Consider the following 17,488-nt stretch of genomic DNA (forward strand, 5'->3'; position numbering starts at 1 on the left):
AGTTCGGTCCTGAAGGGAGGCATCAAGTTCCACCTGCGACCACCCCCGCTTCGCACAGTACATGAAGAGGAGATGCAAAGCATGGGTTTCGATGCAACGTGCAACGAAGGAGAGTGACAAAACGAAGCAGATCTTAGACGACAGAGACGATGGGTTTGCCTTCTAGTGATGAACACTTTCTTTGTCAAGGAAGTCAGCTGCATGAGTCCGTGTGAGTACATATACTCTTGTCACGTGTGTGTGTGTTTGTGTGTGTGTGTGTGTGTGTGAGAGAGAGAGAGAGAGAGAGGCAGACAGACAGACAGACACACACACACACACACACACACACACACACACACACACACACACAGGTGGCGAGAACGCTTCTCCGCGCTCATTTATTAAAGTTGATGGAATACAAAGGGATTTCCAATTTTGTTTTATTGTCCCTAGATGGAGTTCAGAAGGTTTAAAATGAAGACTGGCTAACCGGTTTGCGGGGGCAGCAAAAGTTATGGAGAATCAAAGGGTGGTCGACGTTCTGTTGAGAGCTGCCTAAACTTGGATTTCGATCCTGTGGCCGTTCCCTGAAGCTGGCGGACTGAATGTGGGCAAGCAGATTTCAGTTTTGCTTCGAGGACGTTGCAACTGTCGGAGTGACACCCTGGGGAATCATGGCCCCGGAGGGTCCCCAAGAACCGAGAGGTACCCACACCAACCCGGAGAAAGTCACGGCGGAGAGGAAGAGCCGGCCTCGGAGCATCAAAGAGATAACTCATACATTTGTGAAGCAAGCAAAAATTCACGGGATTAAGTACATCTGTTCACAGCACTATTCACTGCACCGCAGAGTCGTTTGGTTTTTAGCCTTTTGCACCTCATTGGGGTTCCTAATCTCTTGGTCCTCCAACCGGTTCCTCTATCTTCTTTCTTTCCCGTCCCACACCCGATTTCACATGGACTGGACCAAGGAGCTCAACTTCCCCGCTCTCACCATATGCAACAATAACCCAATCCGTTTCTACCAGTTGACCAAAAGTGACCTGTACTACGCGGGCCAGTGGCTGGGGCTTCTCACCGAGAACCGCACAGCCCGGCCCTTGGTCATTGAGCTCATTAAGGAAGACAGGCGGCAGTGGTTTCAGAAACTCTCCGATTTCCGTCTCTTTTTACCGCCTCGCAGTTTTGAAGGAATCAGCCTGAATTTCATGGACCGCCTGGGCCACCAGTTGGATGACATGCTTCTATCTTGCAGATACCGAGGGGACATGTGTGGGCCACAGAATTTTACCTCAGTGAGTTTTGCCATTTCTATTTTTAACCTACTTTTGGAAATGTGTTACTCTTTTAGGCTGACAAAGAAATTTGTATTCAAGTGTTCTGTGCTCATGTTATTTTCCATACCGTGCTTCCTAATGAATTGAAAAGCATTTACCATATCGCAATGAAATCACTGCAAACCAGCTGTGACTCGAGATGTTATTCCACACCATGCAACTGTATCAAACGTCACAGAACAGTAAACACAAAACAGTACTCACGTTATCACTAGGATTTGTTGCTGTAAATGAAATACTATGGGGTGCATTTTTAAGGATAGGCAATCGGGATTCTTAATAACGAAGGTATTATTCAGCTCATGTTTGTCTTCAAGGCTGTCATTTCAGGCAACTGAGTTATTGTATGGATTACCAGAACTCCTTCATTCCACTTTATTAATGTCAAAATAACTGGTGGAACAAATGAATTTCTACAAGAATAGAAGCAGGAGGGGGTGCTCTTGTTGAGGTGGGATCACACTTGGAAAAACATTTGGATTATTTGGTCTTTTGAGTGAACTCAGAGTTTCAAAGTGGCATTCCTGGTATGTGTTCCCTTTAATAGGGCAAGCCATGTTACATTGTTAGATGTTGGCAGTGCATGTCCGCTGGAAGTACACATAATAAGCTCCAATATTAATTGGCAATCATCTCTTGCATGACATCAATGCTGCCATTGTAGGACTCTGCTCCAGTCTCTGCCCATCCTTAATGTTGCAAAACTGAACGTGTTCAAGAAGAGGAAAGGCACCTGATCAGCAATATTAAAAGGAAACAACTACTGTCTAATAAAGTTGCTGGTTGACTTTTGAGTGTTGCAATGATTTGTTGATGCTTTCTGCCATTGAATCAACCCTTTCATGTCCCCATAAGCCTTTTATTTTATGTGCCTTTGCCTATCCTAGAATTCAACGTAGCTAGCCAGAAGTGGATGTTTTTTTTTATTTTTACCAAAATATACTTTATTCAAAAATAAAATAAAATTATGTGCAATATAATGTCTGTCAATCCTTTACAGATGTTTCCATTACGGTCTATACATTTCCACACTTATAGCCACCCACGTGGCACTCTGATGTTTCACCTTTCCACACCATTGTTGAGGGGTATACTCCCCACCACCTGACCCCTCCCACTCTTGCGGGAGAAGAACCCTAAACTGTGATCCTTCCCTCCTGTTATGGAAATTAAAAGTGGCTTAGAGGGTGATCCTTAGTAACTGTAGACAAAGAAGTTCTACTTCAGTCTTCACCATCTTTATGTTACTGTTAGCAGACCAGATGGATGGCTGAAGGACAATGGCAAAAGCTCTACTGAAATAACATTTGTGAAATCTGTGCCCTTATTAATCGAGCACGAACCACAGCACTGATGTGAATATTAATTAATCAGTTCCACTGCCAGCACCCATGCAGTGGGTGGCTCTTGATTGGTCTGATTACTGAAGTTGTAGTACAATCATGTATGCTTCCTAAGTGGCTTGACTGGATTTGTGTACCACTGCAAATAGCACGTTCCAGCTAGGCTCTGCCCAGTGTCTTACACCATTGACATTGGGGTCCTCTGTGCCTTTTAATGCTGAATAGAAGATTTCTGAGGGATTCCTACATCGTTAACTCTCATTGTCTTTATTTATCTGTTTCTCAATGTCTGCATCTGAATCTGGTACAATGGACTTGTCTAGGAATCTAGTCTCCAGTAAACTAGTAAATGTTTGATCTTCATTCCCTATGCTGGTTGCAGACTGCTGTTGTCCTGTGTCTTAAATATCACAATCCTATCCTAGCCTATCTTCCCCAATACTGAAGTATGAAATAGATTGATGCTGTGTCTTCACTATCACTATCTTCCTGTGGTTTCTCCACCAGCACTCCATGCCATGCCATTGAATGTCTAAAATGGAAGATGGAGAAGGATCTACTGTGGTTGTGGGGTGGCAAGAAGCAAAAATTACGCAGTACCTGTACATGTATATGCCATCTGTGATGTGCAAATCAGAAATGTCCCTAGGCTAAAGCGAAGATAGGCAATGAGGATCAGAATGGAGGGTGCTGTTATCTTTGATAGTTACGGCCAAACTGCTCTAAGCTACTATGCTTGCTAACAGTATCTCCCGCTTTGAGATGTGCATGGTCACCTGCATTCCTTCAATTAATTTCTTCAACCTTCAGTAGTGTGCATCCTTTTGCTGCAAGGGTTTGCACGCATAAATATAATGAACTTGCAGGGCTTATCAAACTTATCATTAGTTAAAGATAAAGGGAAGTATAGTGGTGGAAGCTAGTCTTCACAGCATTGAATAACTGGTGAACTGGACAAACAGCATATGTTAACTCAGGCATGTTACTTTAATCATCCAGAACCATATTCAATCATGAATTAGCACCCATCAGAAACAAAAGAACAATGAGAGAAGTGTTTGAAAACTTGTATACTCAGTTATAAGCTAAATTTAATATTATAGTTATTCAGGTCTGTGATATTCATATTTTGAAATTGAATGGGAAAACTAGGAGTTAATCCCCACTGAAGAGCTTTGTCTGTTTAATTGCTTATTAAAAGTTTCAATAAAATTTTAGTCAGACCACAGTTGGGGTTTTTTTGTGCTATTCTCGTTACTCTATTACAGGAAGATTGTGGAAAAGATACAAAAAAAAGGTTTACCAGGATGTTGCTTAGATTAGAGTATGTGCTATAAAGAAAATTTGGATAAACATGGGTTGTTTTCCTTAAAGAATCAAAGACTGAGAGAAGACCTGATAAAGGTTTTTTTAAGATTAAGACATGGATAGGGTCAGGTTTTTTTTTCCCCAAAGGTAGAAATGTCAAACACCAGAGGACATCCTTTTAAGGTTAAAGGTGGAAAATTTAAAGACAGCATAAGGGGCAAATTTTGTTTGTTTGTTTTCACACAGAGTGGTAGGTGCCTAGAACGGGTTCCCAAGCAGTCTAGGGGAGTTTAAGGCTTTTAGACTGACACATGAATGTGGAGGGATATAGATGATAGACTGATAAAGACAGTTAATATAAATTAGCATCAAGATCATGGACCAAATGGCTTGTGCAGTTCTATGTTCTATCTCTGCAAACCTTGGACAAATCCATAATGCACCCTGAGCTGCAGCACATTTGCAACATTCTGCTAGGACATACTCTTACCTAAAATAAGCTGACAGAATGTTGTATTATTCCTTGTCATGCTTCTGCTCATCATTGAAGGACGCAGTAAATCAGTTTTTTGTTGAACATGTGTATTTATATTTGGGATGTGGATGGGTGTCTGCAAGACAACTCATTCGTGACTCATCCTCAGCGGCCCTGAAACATTAATGGATCTTCTCTTTCAACCACTAAAGCCCTTGTGCTTATGCTGTTATAATGTTAAACAAGTAATTCCATGGTATTAACAAAACAATACTAATGAACTGGCAATATTGTAGCCAGTTTACTGATAAAATATAATAGTAGGTGATGGTTTGGTCATGAAACAACTTGCATTAGTGGGGATACAAAAAAAAGGATAACATTTCATGAGTCACTCATGTAAATCCTGTGGAGTTTATTGGATGTTGTTTTTGATGGTACAAAAACCTCTTTATCCTCCTGATGCTGAGTTTTTGGAATGCTAGTGAAATTATAATCACACCATGTTCTGAACTTGAGCATGTAAATGATGGAATTTAGAACAGTACAGCATAATACAAAGCCTTCAGCCCACAAAGTTGTGCCAACCTATATAAATCTGCTCCACAGTCAGTCTAACCCTGCCCTGTGACCCATAACCTTCAATTTTTCTTACATCAATCTATGAGTCACTTAAACGACTATTGTATCAGTCTGTACCACCAACCCCCAGCAGTACATTCCAGTTACCTACCACTTCGTATTTTTTTTAAAGTCCTACCTCTGACATCTTCCAAAACTTTCCTTTACTCACTTTAATGGATGTCCTCCAGTAGTGGCCATTGCTGCTCACTCTATATCCGAGGGGTGACTGATAAGTTAGAAGTTAATAACCCATCTCCTTCTACCTTAAGCCACGAACTTATCAATCACCCCTGATGAATTATTCAAACTTTCTGCATAATCACTCAAAGAGTTGAACTGCATGTGCATGTAACGAGAGCTGTATAACTTAACTCCTTCTACCTTTGGCCACGAACTTATCAATCACCCCTGCTGTCAACACTTTCTGGAGATCCAAGATCTGTATGCCCCACCTCCGCTGGACTAAGTGTGTAAATGTAGGAGGGGACTATGTTGAAAAATAGATGTGCTTGGTTTTCTAAAATTGACTCCTTCTACTTTAGGCCACAAACTTATCAATCACCCCTCGTATGCCTCGGATAACCTTGCACACCTCTATCAAGTTGCCTCTCATGTTAATTCTTTTCAAAGGGGAAAGCCCTCACTCACTCGAATTTTCCCCATAAGACATGTTCTCTGACGCAGGCAACATCCTGATAAATCTCTGCACACTCAATAAAGCTTCCACATCCTTCCCATAATGAGGCAACTGGAACTGAACACAATACTCCATTTATGGTCTAACATTACCTCATGGCTCTTGAACTCAATCCTCCAATTAATGAAAGCTAACATACCATACGCCTTCTTAACCGTCCTTTCAATTTGCACATCAAGATTTGTGGGATCTATAGCCTTGGATCCCAAGATCCCTCTGTTCCTTCAAACTGCTAAGAATCCTGCCAGTAACCTTATATTCTGCCTTCAAGTTCAATCCTCCGAAGTGTATCGTTACACAGTTTTCTAGATCGAACGCCATCTGCCACTTCTCTACCCAACTCTGCATCCTGTCTATATCTACACTATACACAATGCTGCCAACCTTCATGTAATCTGGAAATTTACTAACCCATCCTCCACTTACAACAAGTCATTTGATGAAAATCACAGAGTAGCAGTCCCAGAAAAGATCTCTGTGGAGCACCACTATGCAGAATATGATCATGGGCCTCTGGTTTCCTCCATCTGTGCTCCATCTACAAGTACCCTCTCCTTTCTGTTGGCAAGCTAATTCTGAATCCATGCAGCCAAGTTCTATGAATCCCATGTGTCATGACTTTCTGAATGAGTCAATCAAGTGCCTTCCTAAGGTTCAAGACTAAAGTAAATTTATTAGCAGGGTAAATATGTTACCATATGCAACCTTGAGATTCACTTCCTTGTGGGCATACTCAATAAGTCCATAATAGAATAATAACCATAATAAATCAATGAAAGACCACACCAGCTTGGGCAATCATTCAGTGTGCAAAAGGAAACAAACTGCAAATACAAAATAAAGAAATATTAATAAATAAGCAATAAATATTGAAAACATGAGATGAAGAGTCTTTGAAAGTGAGTCCATAGGTTGTGGGAACAGTTCAGTGATGGGGTGAGAGAAGTTATCCCCAATATCAAGATCATGATATTTCAGGGGTAAATATTTTTCTGAACCTGGTACTATGAGTTCTGAGGCTCTTGTACCTTCTTCTCGTTGGCAGCAGTGAGGGGGCAGCATGTCCTGAGTGGTGGGGATCCCTGATGATGGATGTTGTTTTCCTGTGACAGTGTTCAATATACTCTCCACTACGCATCTTTAGGAGTTTGTAAAATTTTTAGATGTCACGCCGAATCTTTGCAAACTCCTGAGGAAGTAGAGGTGCTGCCGTGCTTTGTTCATAACTGCACTTGTGTACTGGGCCCAGGACAGGTTCTCCAAAATAGTAACACTGAAGAAATTAAAGTTGTTGACCCTCTCCAGCTCTGATCCTCTGAGGACTGGCTCATGGACGTCTGGTTTCCTCCTCCTGAAGTCAATAATCAGCTCCTTATTGACATTGAGTAAGAGGCTGTTGTTATCGCACCAATCAACCAGATTTTCAATCTCCTTTTTGTATGCTGATTCGTCACCACCTTTGATTCGATCAATGACAGTCAGCAAACTTAAATATGGCATTGGAGCTGTGTTTAGCAAGTGTAAAGTGAGTAGATCAGGAAGCTAAACACACAGCCTTGTGGTGCATGTGTGCTGATGGAGATCATGGAGGAGATGCTGTTGCCCATCTGAACTGATTGGGGCCTGCAAGTAAGGAAATCGAGGATCCAATTACATAAGGAAGTATTGAGGCCAAGGTCCTGAAGCCTTTTGATTAGTTTTGAGGGGATGATAGCATTGAATGCTGAGCTGTAGTCGATAAGGAGCATCTTGATGTATGCATCTTTGCTGTCCAGCCGTTTCAGGATTGAGCGAAGAGCTAATGAGATGGTTTCTGCTGTGGACCTGTTGCTCCGGTAGGCAAAATGGAGCAGATCCAAGTCACTTCTCAGGCAGTAATTGATAGGTTTCATTACCAACCTCTCAAGACACTTCATCACTGTTGATGTAAGTGTTAGTTGATAGTTTTTGAGGCAGACTGCCCTGTTCTTCTTGGGAACTGGTATAATTGAAGCGTGCTTGAAGCAGCTGGGTACCTCAGACTGCTGAAGCAAGAGGTTAAAGATCTCAGTGAACACTCCAGCCAGTTGATCAGCACAGGTCCTCCGTACTTTTTTTTAGATTATGAAGACACGTAGTCCTCTTTTATTGTCACTTAGTAATGCATGCATTAAGAAATGATACAATATTTCCTCCGGTGTGATATCACAAAACACAGGACATACCAACACTGAAAGAACTGACAAAACCACATAACTATAACATATAGTTACAACAGTGCAACAATACCATAACTTGATGAAGAAGTCCATGAGCACAGTAAAAGTTCAAAGTCTCTCAAATGTCCCACATCTCACACAGACGGGAGAAGGAAGAAAAACTCTCCCTGCCATGCCGACCACAGTCTGACTCTGAGTCATCCGAAAACTTCGAGCTCTGATCAGCTCTCAGACACCCAGTACTGAGTGCCATCTCTGTCCGAATGATCCGACCACAACCTCGGTCGCCAACAGCAGGCAAAGCCAGGGATTTTGAGGCCTACCCTCCGAAAGATTCCCGACCACGCAGTCGCGACAGCAGCGATTGAGCGTTTCAGAAATTTCTCCAGATGTTCCTCTGTGCTTTCATGTCCATTCTCCATCAAATCAGAATTGTCAACAGCCCCTATTTAACAGATACGACATCATTTTTCACTGGAGGGCTGCGCAGGTACCCCATCTTTGCCAGATGCTTTTTGTGGGTTCACCCTCCCAAAGGCTGCCAACGCACGGCCTCAGAGTGAAATCACAGGATCATTGGTGGCTGTGTGCGTTTGTGATCGTTCCTCCGTGTTTTATGGTCAAAGTGAACATAGAAGGCATTGAGCTCATCTGGAAGTGAAGCCCTGTTGTCACCTGTGTTGCTTTATTTAACTTTATAAGAGGTGATGGTATTCAAGCCCTGCCACAACTGTCAAGCATCCTTTGTGGATTCGGGTTTAGTCCGGAATTGCCACTTCACCTGTGAGATGGCATTCTGGAGATCGTACCTGGACCTCTTGTAAGTTTTTTGGTCACCAGACTTGAGTGCCCCTGATCTGGCCCTCAGCAGATCGCAGATCTCATGGTTCATCCAGGGCTTCTGGTTGGGGAAGACTCGTCTACAACTGTTTTAATGAAGTCTGTGATAACCATGGTGTACTCATTCGAATCCACAGACGGGTCCTTGTAGCGGCCCAGTCCACTGACTCTAAGTAATCCTACAGCTGCCCATCTGCCTCCTGCGACCACCTCTTTGTTGTACTAATCTCTGGAGCTTTGCTCTTTAGCCTCTGCCTGTATGCAGGTAGCAGAATGACAGCCAAGTGATCAGATTTACTAAAATGACGTTTGGGCATGGAATGGTAGGAATTCCTTACCGTATAACAGTGGGACCTCTGGTGCTACAGCTTATATGCTGATGGTAATTGGGCAGGACTTTTTGATAGTCCTTCACTATGATTGAAATGCATTGGGGTGGACTGTTTCTTGTTTGGAGATAGCATCATGCAGTATCTCAAGTGCTTGTTTATAGTCAGTCACTGACAGTATGCAGTCAGGATTATGGAGGAGAACTCCCTAGGTAAATAGAATAGATGGCATTTGACCATTAGGTGTTCAAGTTCGGGGGAACAGGAGTTCGACAAAACTGCCGTATGGAGCACTACCGAGAGTATATCACGAAACATGTAACTCCACCTTTTGCCTTTTCCGAATCAGCAGTTTGGTCCATTCTGTGAATCAAGAAGCCTTCGGGCCTGATCACTGTATCTGGCATGTTGGGAGTAAGCCACATCTCATTCAAACATAGAACAGAACAATCTCTCGCTTCCCTCCAATACAGGAATCTTACCCTTGGGTCCTTAATTTTATTCTCCAGCGACTACACATTTGCTAACAAGGTGGTAGGTAGTGGGGGTTGGGGGGCTCATCCCTCTGCATTTCAGCCTGGCTTGGAGTCCTCCTTTCCTGTCTCGTTTCTGACCATGGCGATGAACCTTTGTCCACTTAAAGATGCTGTACCTGCTTGCTTAAGAGTTAAGTCAGCCAAATCCTTCATAAGATTGTGAAATCTGTAGAATTTTAACAAACAAGAGAGAATCTGCAGATGCTGGAAATACAAGCAACACACAAAATGCTGAAGGAACTCAGCAGGCCAGGCAGCACCTATCGGAAAAAAAATATGGTTGACATTTCTGGCTGAGACCCTTCAGCAGGACCCTCCCTGGTGAAGGGTATCGGCCCAAAATGTCGACTGTATCCATGCTAAAATCCATATACAGCACAACCATCACTCTACTTTCATCAATTTGTTTTTTCACCTCCTCAGAAAACACAATCAGGTTCATGAGACCCAACCTACCTCTCACAAAGCTATGCTGTCTATCCCTAGTAGCCTGTGCTTCTCTAAATGCTTGTAAATCCTGTCCCTAAGAAACCTTTCCATTAGTTTGCCCACTACTGATGTAAAACTCACTGGTCTCTAATTCCCAGGATTATCCCTATTACCTTTTAACAAACACAGAACAACATTTTCCATCCTCCAATCCCCTGGTACTACTCTGGCCAGGAAGAACACAAGGATCAACCTCAATCTCTTCCCCTGCCTCCCATAACAACCTGGCGTATATCCCATCTTGCCTCAGGGACTTGACTATCCTAACATTTATCAGAAGCTTCAGCACTACCTCTTCCTTTATCTCTAAGTGCTCCAGTAGCCTGTTGTATGCTAAGCTCACATTTGTCAACATCCCTCTTGCTGGTGACCACCCTCTTGCTAATGCAAAGCAAAGTATTCATTAATGACCTCTACTTCCTGCACCTTCAGGCACATTTCACCCTTTATCCATTAGTAGTCCTACCCCCACTCTGGTCATCCTCCTATTCTCCACATATGTGTAGAATGCCTTGGAGTTTTCCTTAATCCGACTTGCTAAGGCCTTCTCATGTCCCCTCTAGCATTCTTAAGTCCCTTCTTAATATCATTCAAGGTTCCTGGCTACATTATAACTCTTAAGAGCCTTGTTCAATTTTTGCTTCTTAAGCTTTAAGATGCTTCTTTCTGCCTCTTGACTAACTTCCTGTTGTCAACACTAGTTCCTACACCCTACCTAAATAACCGTCACATTTTCACTGTGAAAATCTGTTCTCAATTTGCGCTCCAAAATTTCTGCCATTGTAATACCATTGTAATTAGCCCTCTCCCAATTTAAAAACACTCCTATTATTGTCTGCTCCTATCCATGACTATGCTAAAGGTTAGGGAGTTTTGGTTACCATCCTTGAAATCCTCATCCACCGAGAGGTATAAAGGGGTAAAACAAAATACTGAGGAAATGTTCATCGGTCCATTGTCCATTCAGAAATCTGATCTGTTTCGAAATTGGAGGGGAAGAAGCTGTTCCTGAAATGTTGAGTGTGGTCTTCAGACTCCTGTACCCCTTCCTTGATGGTAGCAATGAGAAGAAGGCACGTGCTCGGTGACAGGGGTCCTTCCTGATGGATGCCACCTTCTTGAGGCATCACCTGTTGAAGGTGTCTTTGACGCTGGGGAGGCAAGTGCACATGGTGGAGCTGACTGAGTTTATAACTTTCTGCAGCTATTTCAATCCTGTGCAGTGGTCCCTTCATACCAGATGATGATGCAACCAGTTAGAATGCTGTCCACAGTACATCAGTAGAAATTTGTGAGTGCCTTTGGTGCCACATTAGTTCTCAAACTCCTTATGAAATATAGCTGCTGTTATGCTATCATTGTAATTGCATCAATATGTTGGGTCCAGGACACATCTTCAGAGATGATGACATCCAGGAACTTGAAACTGCTCACCCTTTCCACTTCTGACCCCTAACGTGTGTGTTCCCTTGACATTCCCTTCCTGAAGTCCACGGTCAATTCCTTGATCTTACTGATGTTGAGTGCAAAGTTGTTGCAGAATGATTTCAGAAGTAGTTCTTAATAATTGGTTTTGAACTTACTTATATTTGAATTCTAGAGGGGCTTCAACTGCAAAAATAGTTCACAATATAAGTGAAATTTGGAATAAATGTTAGCCATTCCCTTTGGCCAGGAGAGAGGATCTGCGCATTGTCTCCCATTAAATGTCCAAATGGGATTATCTATTTAGAGATACGATTTGGATGGAATGGCTTTTACAAGCATAAAGCAAAAGTCTGTAGTTTTGCTGGCAAAACCACAGCAACTTGATGGCTAAAAATAGTCTCTGGTAGAATGAGATATAATCATTGTTAAACACTCAATATTTTGTAGAGAAAAGCTGGTAAAATCCAATGCTACTGTTTCAAGTTTCTGAATTTAGACTCAGCAATAATGAAGAAATGGTGATGTGTTTCCAGATCAGGACGTTGTCTCGCTTAATAGGTACTTTGCCATTGGCAGTGTTCCCATGTGCCTGCCTTCCTTGTTCTTTGTGATAGATGTTACTCCTTGGAGAAGTGTCAGAGTAACCTCAGTGCATTTTGTATACAGTACACACCTTAGCTAGGATCCAGTCGTGGCAGGGGGTAACTAGGTTTAGGATTATGGATGGAGTGTCATTCCAACAAGGTGGACATTGCTATATGCTGTGGAGTTATTCTGTTCATTTGGAATAGCTGGCAAAGCGAAGAGTACACCATCGTACTCATGACCTATACAGTATCTTGGAAATGGTGAAAAAGGCTTTAGGGTGATGGAAGATGAGCTCGATGCCACAGAATACCCAGCCTGTAACCAGATTTTTATAGTCTCAATATTTATTTTTTGAGGCCATTTGCACCTCCTGTTATTGTTATCTCTAGATGTTGATGCTTTAGAATCAGAATTGTGTTTAATATCACTCGCATATGTTGTGAAATTTGTTATGTGGCAGCAGTACTGTAAATTACTGTAAGGAGTATATGTATTAAAAAAAGTGTAATTAAATAAGTACGACAAAAAGAGAAGTAAATAGTAGTGAGGTAGTGTTTATAGGTTCAATGTCCATTCAGAAATCTGATGGCAAAGGGGTAGAAGCTGTTGCTGAATCGGGCTTTTGTACCTCCTTCCTGATCGGAGCAATGAGAAAAGGGCATGTCCTGGGTGATGGAGGTCCTTAATAATGGACGCCACCTTTCTGAGGCATCGCTGCTTGAAGGAGTCCTGGATGCTTAGGAGGCTTGTACCTATGATGGAGCTGACCATGTTTCTAACCTTGTGTATCTTATTTTGATTCTGTGCAGTGCACCCCGCCCCTCCCCATACCAGATGGCAACGCAGTCATTTGGAATGTTCTCCACAGTACATCAAATTGGAGAGTGTCTTTGGTGACGTACCAGATCTCCTCAAAACTCTAATGAAATATAGCTGCTGTTGTGCCTTCTTTGTAACTGCATCAATATGCTGGGCCCAGAATAGATCCTCAGAGATGTTGACACCCAGGAATTTGAAATTGCCCATCCTTACCATTTCTGATCCCTCGATGCAGACTGGTATGTGTGCCCTCGTCTTACCCTTCCTGAAGTCCACAATCAATTCTTTGTTTTTACTGAAATTGACTGTAATGTTGTTGCTGTCATACCAATCAACCAGCTGATCTATCTTGCTCCTGTATGCTTTACAGAAGAAAGCAAATAAATCTGAAGGTTTCTGGTGTTGTGGGAATTCAGTAATTCCTGATGTACAGTAGTCAGTTTAAGTTCAACTTCAAGTTCATTGTCATTCAACCAAACATGTATACAGCTAAATGAAACATTGTTCCCCTGACTCAATGATTGAGTTAAGACTCAGTTTTCTTTGTTCATTGATTTATTCAGGCATATGCAAAAATTACCTAAATACAGAACTCTGAGATGATTTCAAAAACATTACTGATACTGACTTGCATCCTAGGCATAATTATTTGTGACTTTTATTCAATTCTGAAGTTACACTATATATGAGTATTTTCTTGATTAATGTGTAGACATTTAGTTATATTTCTTAACTAACCTGTGATGAAATCCCTGCCTCTGGACAGCATCTGATCAGAACAAAGCATCCTTTCAATTCAACCACATTTCTCAAAGTCATTTGTACTCAACAGGTCTGTAATTAGTAGCCACATTACCTTTGGCAACCACCTGTGTTCACAGGTCAATTTCCCTTGCATGCATTTCTGCAGAGGTTTAAAAATTTATGGTTCCTTTAATGTCTTCCATCCTATGGTTTTTCTGTCTGGAGACATAATACAATTGGAGAAGTATCCTACGTTTCTCCATCGATATTGTCTTGCTTGATGTGTCCTTATGTTGGCCCACAGTCTCTAATTCTCAGAGGGCTGTTTGTTATTATTTCTATTCCTGCCAGGTCTTTTATTCATGCAAAAAACCTTTTGGATTGTTTCAATTCCAATCATGTTGAGTTTCGTTCTTTTTTTTGGTTCTATTCAAAAATTTTCTCCTTGATATGCAACAGAATGCTGTAACACACTTTGCTTTATTTAAACTGTAGAAAAGGTTTCATCATTCCGTAAGACTTGGTAAGTTTTGTCTTTGAACATCTTGTTTCAGAAATACCAAGCAACCTTAAACACATTATACCCATGTACATCCTCACTTACTCAGAATGAAAAGAACAGAATCTATTTAGTTCTGCCTGAGTTGAGGATGCTACTGTCAGAGTTATGAATATAATTAGACATTGTGTGATCATCACTGACATCCCATGGTCATTGAAGGTCATTGATAATGCAATTGTCTTGGTTGTAGAAATCTGTCCTTTGGAACTCCTGTAGTGATGTCTTGCTGCTGCAATCATTAACTAAAAACAACCATAAAGCAATCTCTGACCTGTTCCTGTAGCCACAGTAGGAAAAGGTCAGAGGCTGCTCCAACTTCATCTCTGCTCAAATGTGATGATGAAGATTGATGGTGATTCTGATGCTATTAAATGTCAAGGACAGGTGATTACTCTGTTCATAACACACTTTAAAAAATGGAACGTAAAACACTACAGCATAAGACAGGACCTTCAGCCCACAATGTTTTGCTGACCTTTTAACTTAGTTTAAAATCAATCTAACCCTTCCCTCCCACATAGCCCCCTCCAGTTTTCTGTAATACATGTGCTTATCTAAGTCTCTTAAATGTCCCTAAGGTATCCACCACACCATGTACCCCCCCCCCACACACACGCACACACACACACACACACACACACACACACACACACACACACACACCGTTCTCTGTACTGAGAGGTGGTAAGGATGGGCTCCCTCACCTCTGACCCTCTGACCCTCAACACAGGTGCCCCCCAGGGTTGTGTCCTGAGTCCCCTCCTTTACTCCTTTACACCCATAACTGAGCTGCCACACAGCTCCAATCTGCTGATCAAATTCGCAGATAACATGACATTGATCGGTCTTATTTCTAGCAGTGACAAGACAGCCTACAGAGGGGAGGTGAACACCCTGACACAGTGGTGCCAAGATAACAACCTCCCCCTCAATGTCGAAAAAAGCAAAGAGCTGATCGTGGATTACAGAAGGAACGGAGACAGGCTCGCCCCGATCAACATCAGTGAGACTGCAGTTGAGAGGGTGAGGAGTTTCAAGTTCCTTGGTATACACATCACCGAAGATCTCAGCTGGACTGTACACACCGGCTGTGTGGCAAAAAAAGCACAACAGTGTCTCTGCCACCTCAGGCGACTGAAGAAGTTCAGTATGAGCCCCCAGATCCTCAAGACCTTCTACAGGGACACCATTGAGAGCATTCTGACTGGCTGTATTACTGCCTGGTACGGGGACTGCACCAACCTTGATCACTGGGCACTGCAGAGAGTGGTACAGACAGCCCAGCACATATGTGGGTGTAAACTTCCCTCCATTGAGGACATTTACAGAAGGCCTGGAAGTTCATCAGGGACACAAGTCACCCCAACCATAAACTGTTTCAGCTGCTTCTGTCTGGCAAACAATACCGCAGCATTAAAGCCAGAACCAACAGGCGACGGGACAGCTTCTTTCTGCAAGCCATTAGACTTCTAAATTCACATATCTACATTACAACAGAGTCATAACACAAATATTTTTACTCCCTTACGTTGTGGGACGGAAGTAAGATTTAAATGAATTCAATTCTTTGATAACTTATGGTGACTAGATTAAAAATGAATTAATTTTCACAATAGAAAATTGCAATTTAATGACCATTTTAATGACTACAGAGAACTGATGTTATTTTGTTATTCCATTAATTAGCATTGTTTGCAGTAACAGAAGTAAGTAGAAACTGTGAAACATAACTAAACGAGAAATATTAAAGCAAAGTATATTTTTGGAAAAAAATGGAATTAAGGAATGAATTAAGGAAGTTGCTTAATACAATTTAGAGCAGGTGGCAAATGAAAGTAAACGAGGAGTCTTGTATTGCTGGCTGAGTGATGAACACCAGCAATGCAATTTAAATGCCAGTTTTAGAAGATTTTAAAAATCATCTGGCATGATAAACAGCAAGTAGAGCTGATGCGCTGCAGCTTCAGTGACCCAAATTCACTCAGTGCTCTTTATGTGGAGTTTGCATATCCTCCCTGTGGTGCAGAAGTTTTCTCTGGCTGTTCTGGTTTCCTCCCACATCCAAAGGCCTGAGGATTCATGAGTTAATTGCCCACTATATATTGCCCCATGTGTAGGTGAGTGGTAGAATTGATGGGGATGTGTGGAAAACATTACAAGGAAAATTAGTAGGGGGAGTGGGATTGTTCTATGAGTCCACATGGACTTGGAGTCATAGAGCACTACAGCACAGAAACGGGCTCTTTGGCCCATTCAGTTCATGCTGAACTATTATGCTGCCTAGTCTCCTCAACTAAAGCCCTCCATGTGCTTCCCATCAGTGTACCTATCTAAATTTCTCTTAATTGGTGAAATTGAACCCACCTCCACCATTTACACTGGCAACTTGTTCCATTCTCTCACCACGCTCTGAGTGAAGAAGTTCCCCTTCATGTTCCCCTTAAAGATTTCACCTTTCATCTTTAACCCATGACCTCTCGTTCTAGTCTTGCCCAACCTCGGTGGAAAAAGCCTGTTTGCATTATCTATCTATATTATTATTGATTTATACCCCTCATAATTTTGTATACCTCTATCAAATCTCCCCTCATTCTGCTCTACTTGAGGGAATAAAGTTCTAACCTATTCAACCCTTCCCTGTAACTCAGGTCCTCAAATTCCAGCAACTTCCTTGTAAATTTTCTCTGTACTCTTTCAATCTTTTTGATATAGTTCCTGTAGGTAGGTAACCAGAACTGTACACAATACTCTAAATTAGGCCTCACTAATGTCTTGTACAACTTCAACATAACATCCAGCTCCTGTGCTCAGTACTTTGATTTATGAAGACCAATGTGCCAAAAGCTGTCTTTACAACACTGTGATGCCACTTTCAAGGAATTATAGATCTATGTTCCCAAATCCCTCTGTTCTACCACACTCCTCAGTGCCCTACCGCTCACCATGTAAGTCCTACCCTGGTTTGTCCTTCCAGTGTGCACACCTTACACTTGTCTACATTAAATTCATCTGCCATTTTTCCATCTGGTCCAGGTCCCAACTTGATGGGCTAAATGACCCATGGGGAAATATGAAGAAAGTACAAAATCTTTAACTAGAGTCATAGGAGTAATGCAGCATGGAAACAGGCTTTTCTGTCCAACTGGTTCATGCCAACCACAGCATCCTCCCTGCTAGTCCCATGTTCAG

At 42.0% G+C, this 17,488-nt stretch overlaps 1 protein-coding gene across 1 annotated transcript in view; it reads left to right on the forward strand.

The window, feature by feature from the left end:
• Positions 1-656: 656 nt before the first annotated feature.
• The window catches only part of asic2 (acid-sensing (proton-gated) ion channel 2), a 610,335-nt gene continuing 593,503 nt past the window's right edge, over positions 657-17,488 (forward strand). Inside the window, exon 1 of the mRNA XM_072248947.1 lies at positions 657-1,277. Coding sequence (XP_072105048.1) covers positions 657-1,277 — 621 coding nt within the window. The remainder of the gene's footprint in view (positions 1,278-17,488) is intronic.

Source organism: Mobula birostris, chromosome X, assembly GCF_030028105.1.
Source record: "Mobula birostris isolate sMobBir1 chromosome X, sMobBir1.hap1, whole genome shotgun sequence".
In the NCBI taxonomy this organism is placed as follows: Eukaryota; Metazoa; Chordata; class Chondrichthyes; order Myliobatiformes; family Myliobatidae; genus Mobula; species Mobula birostris.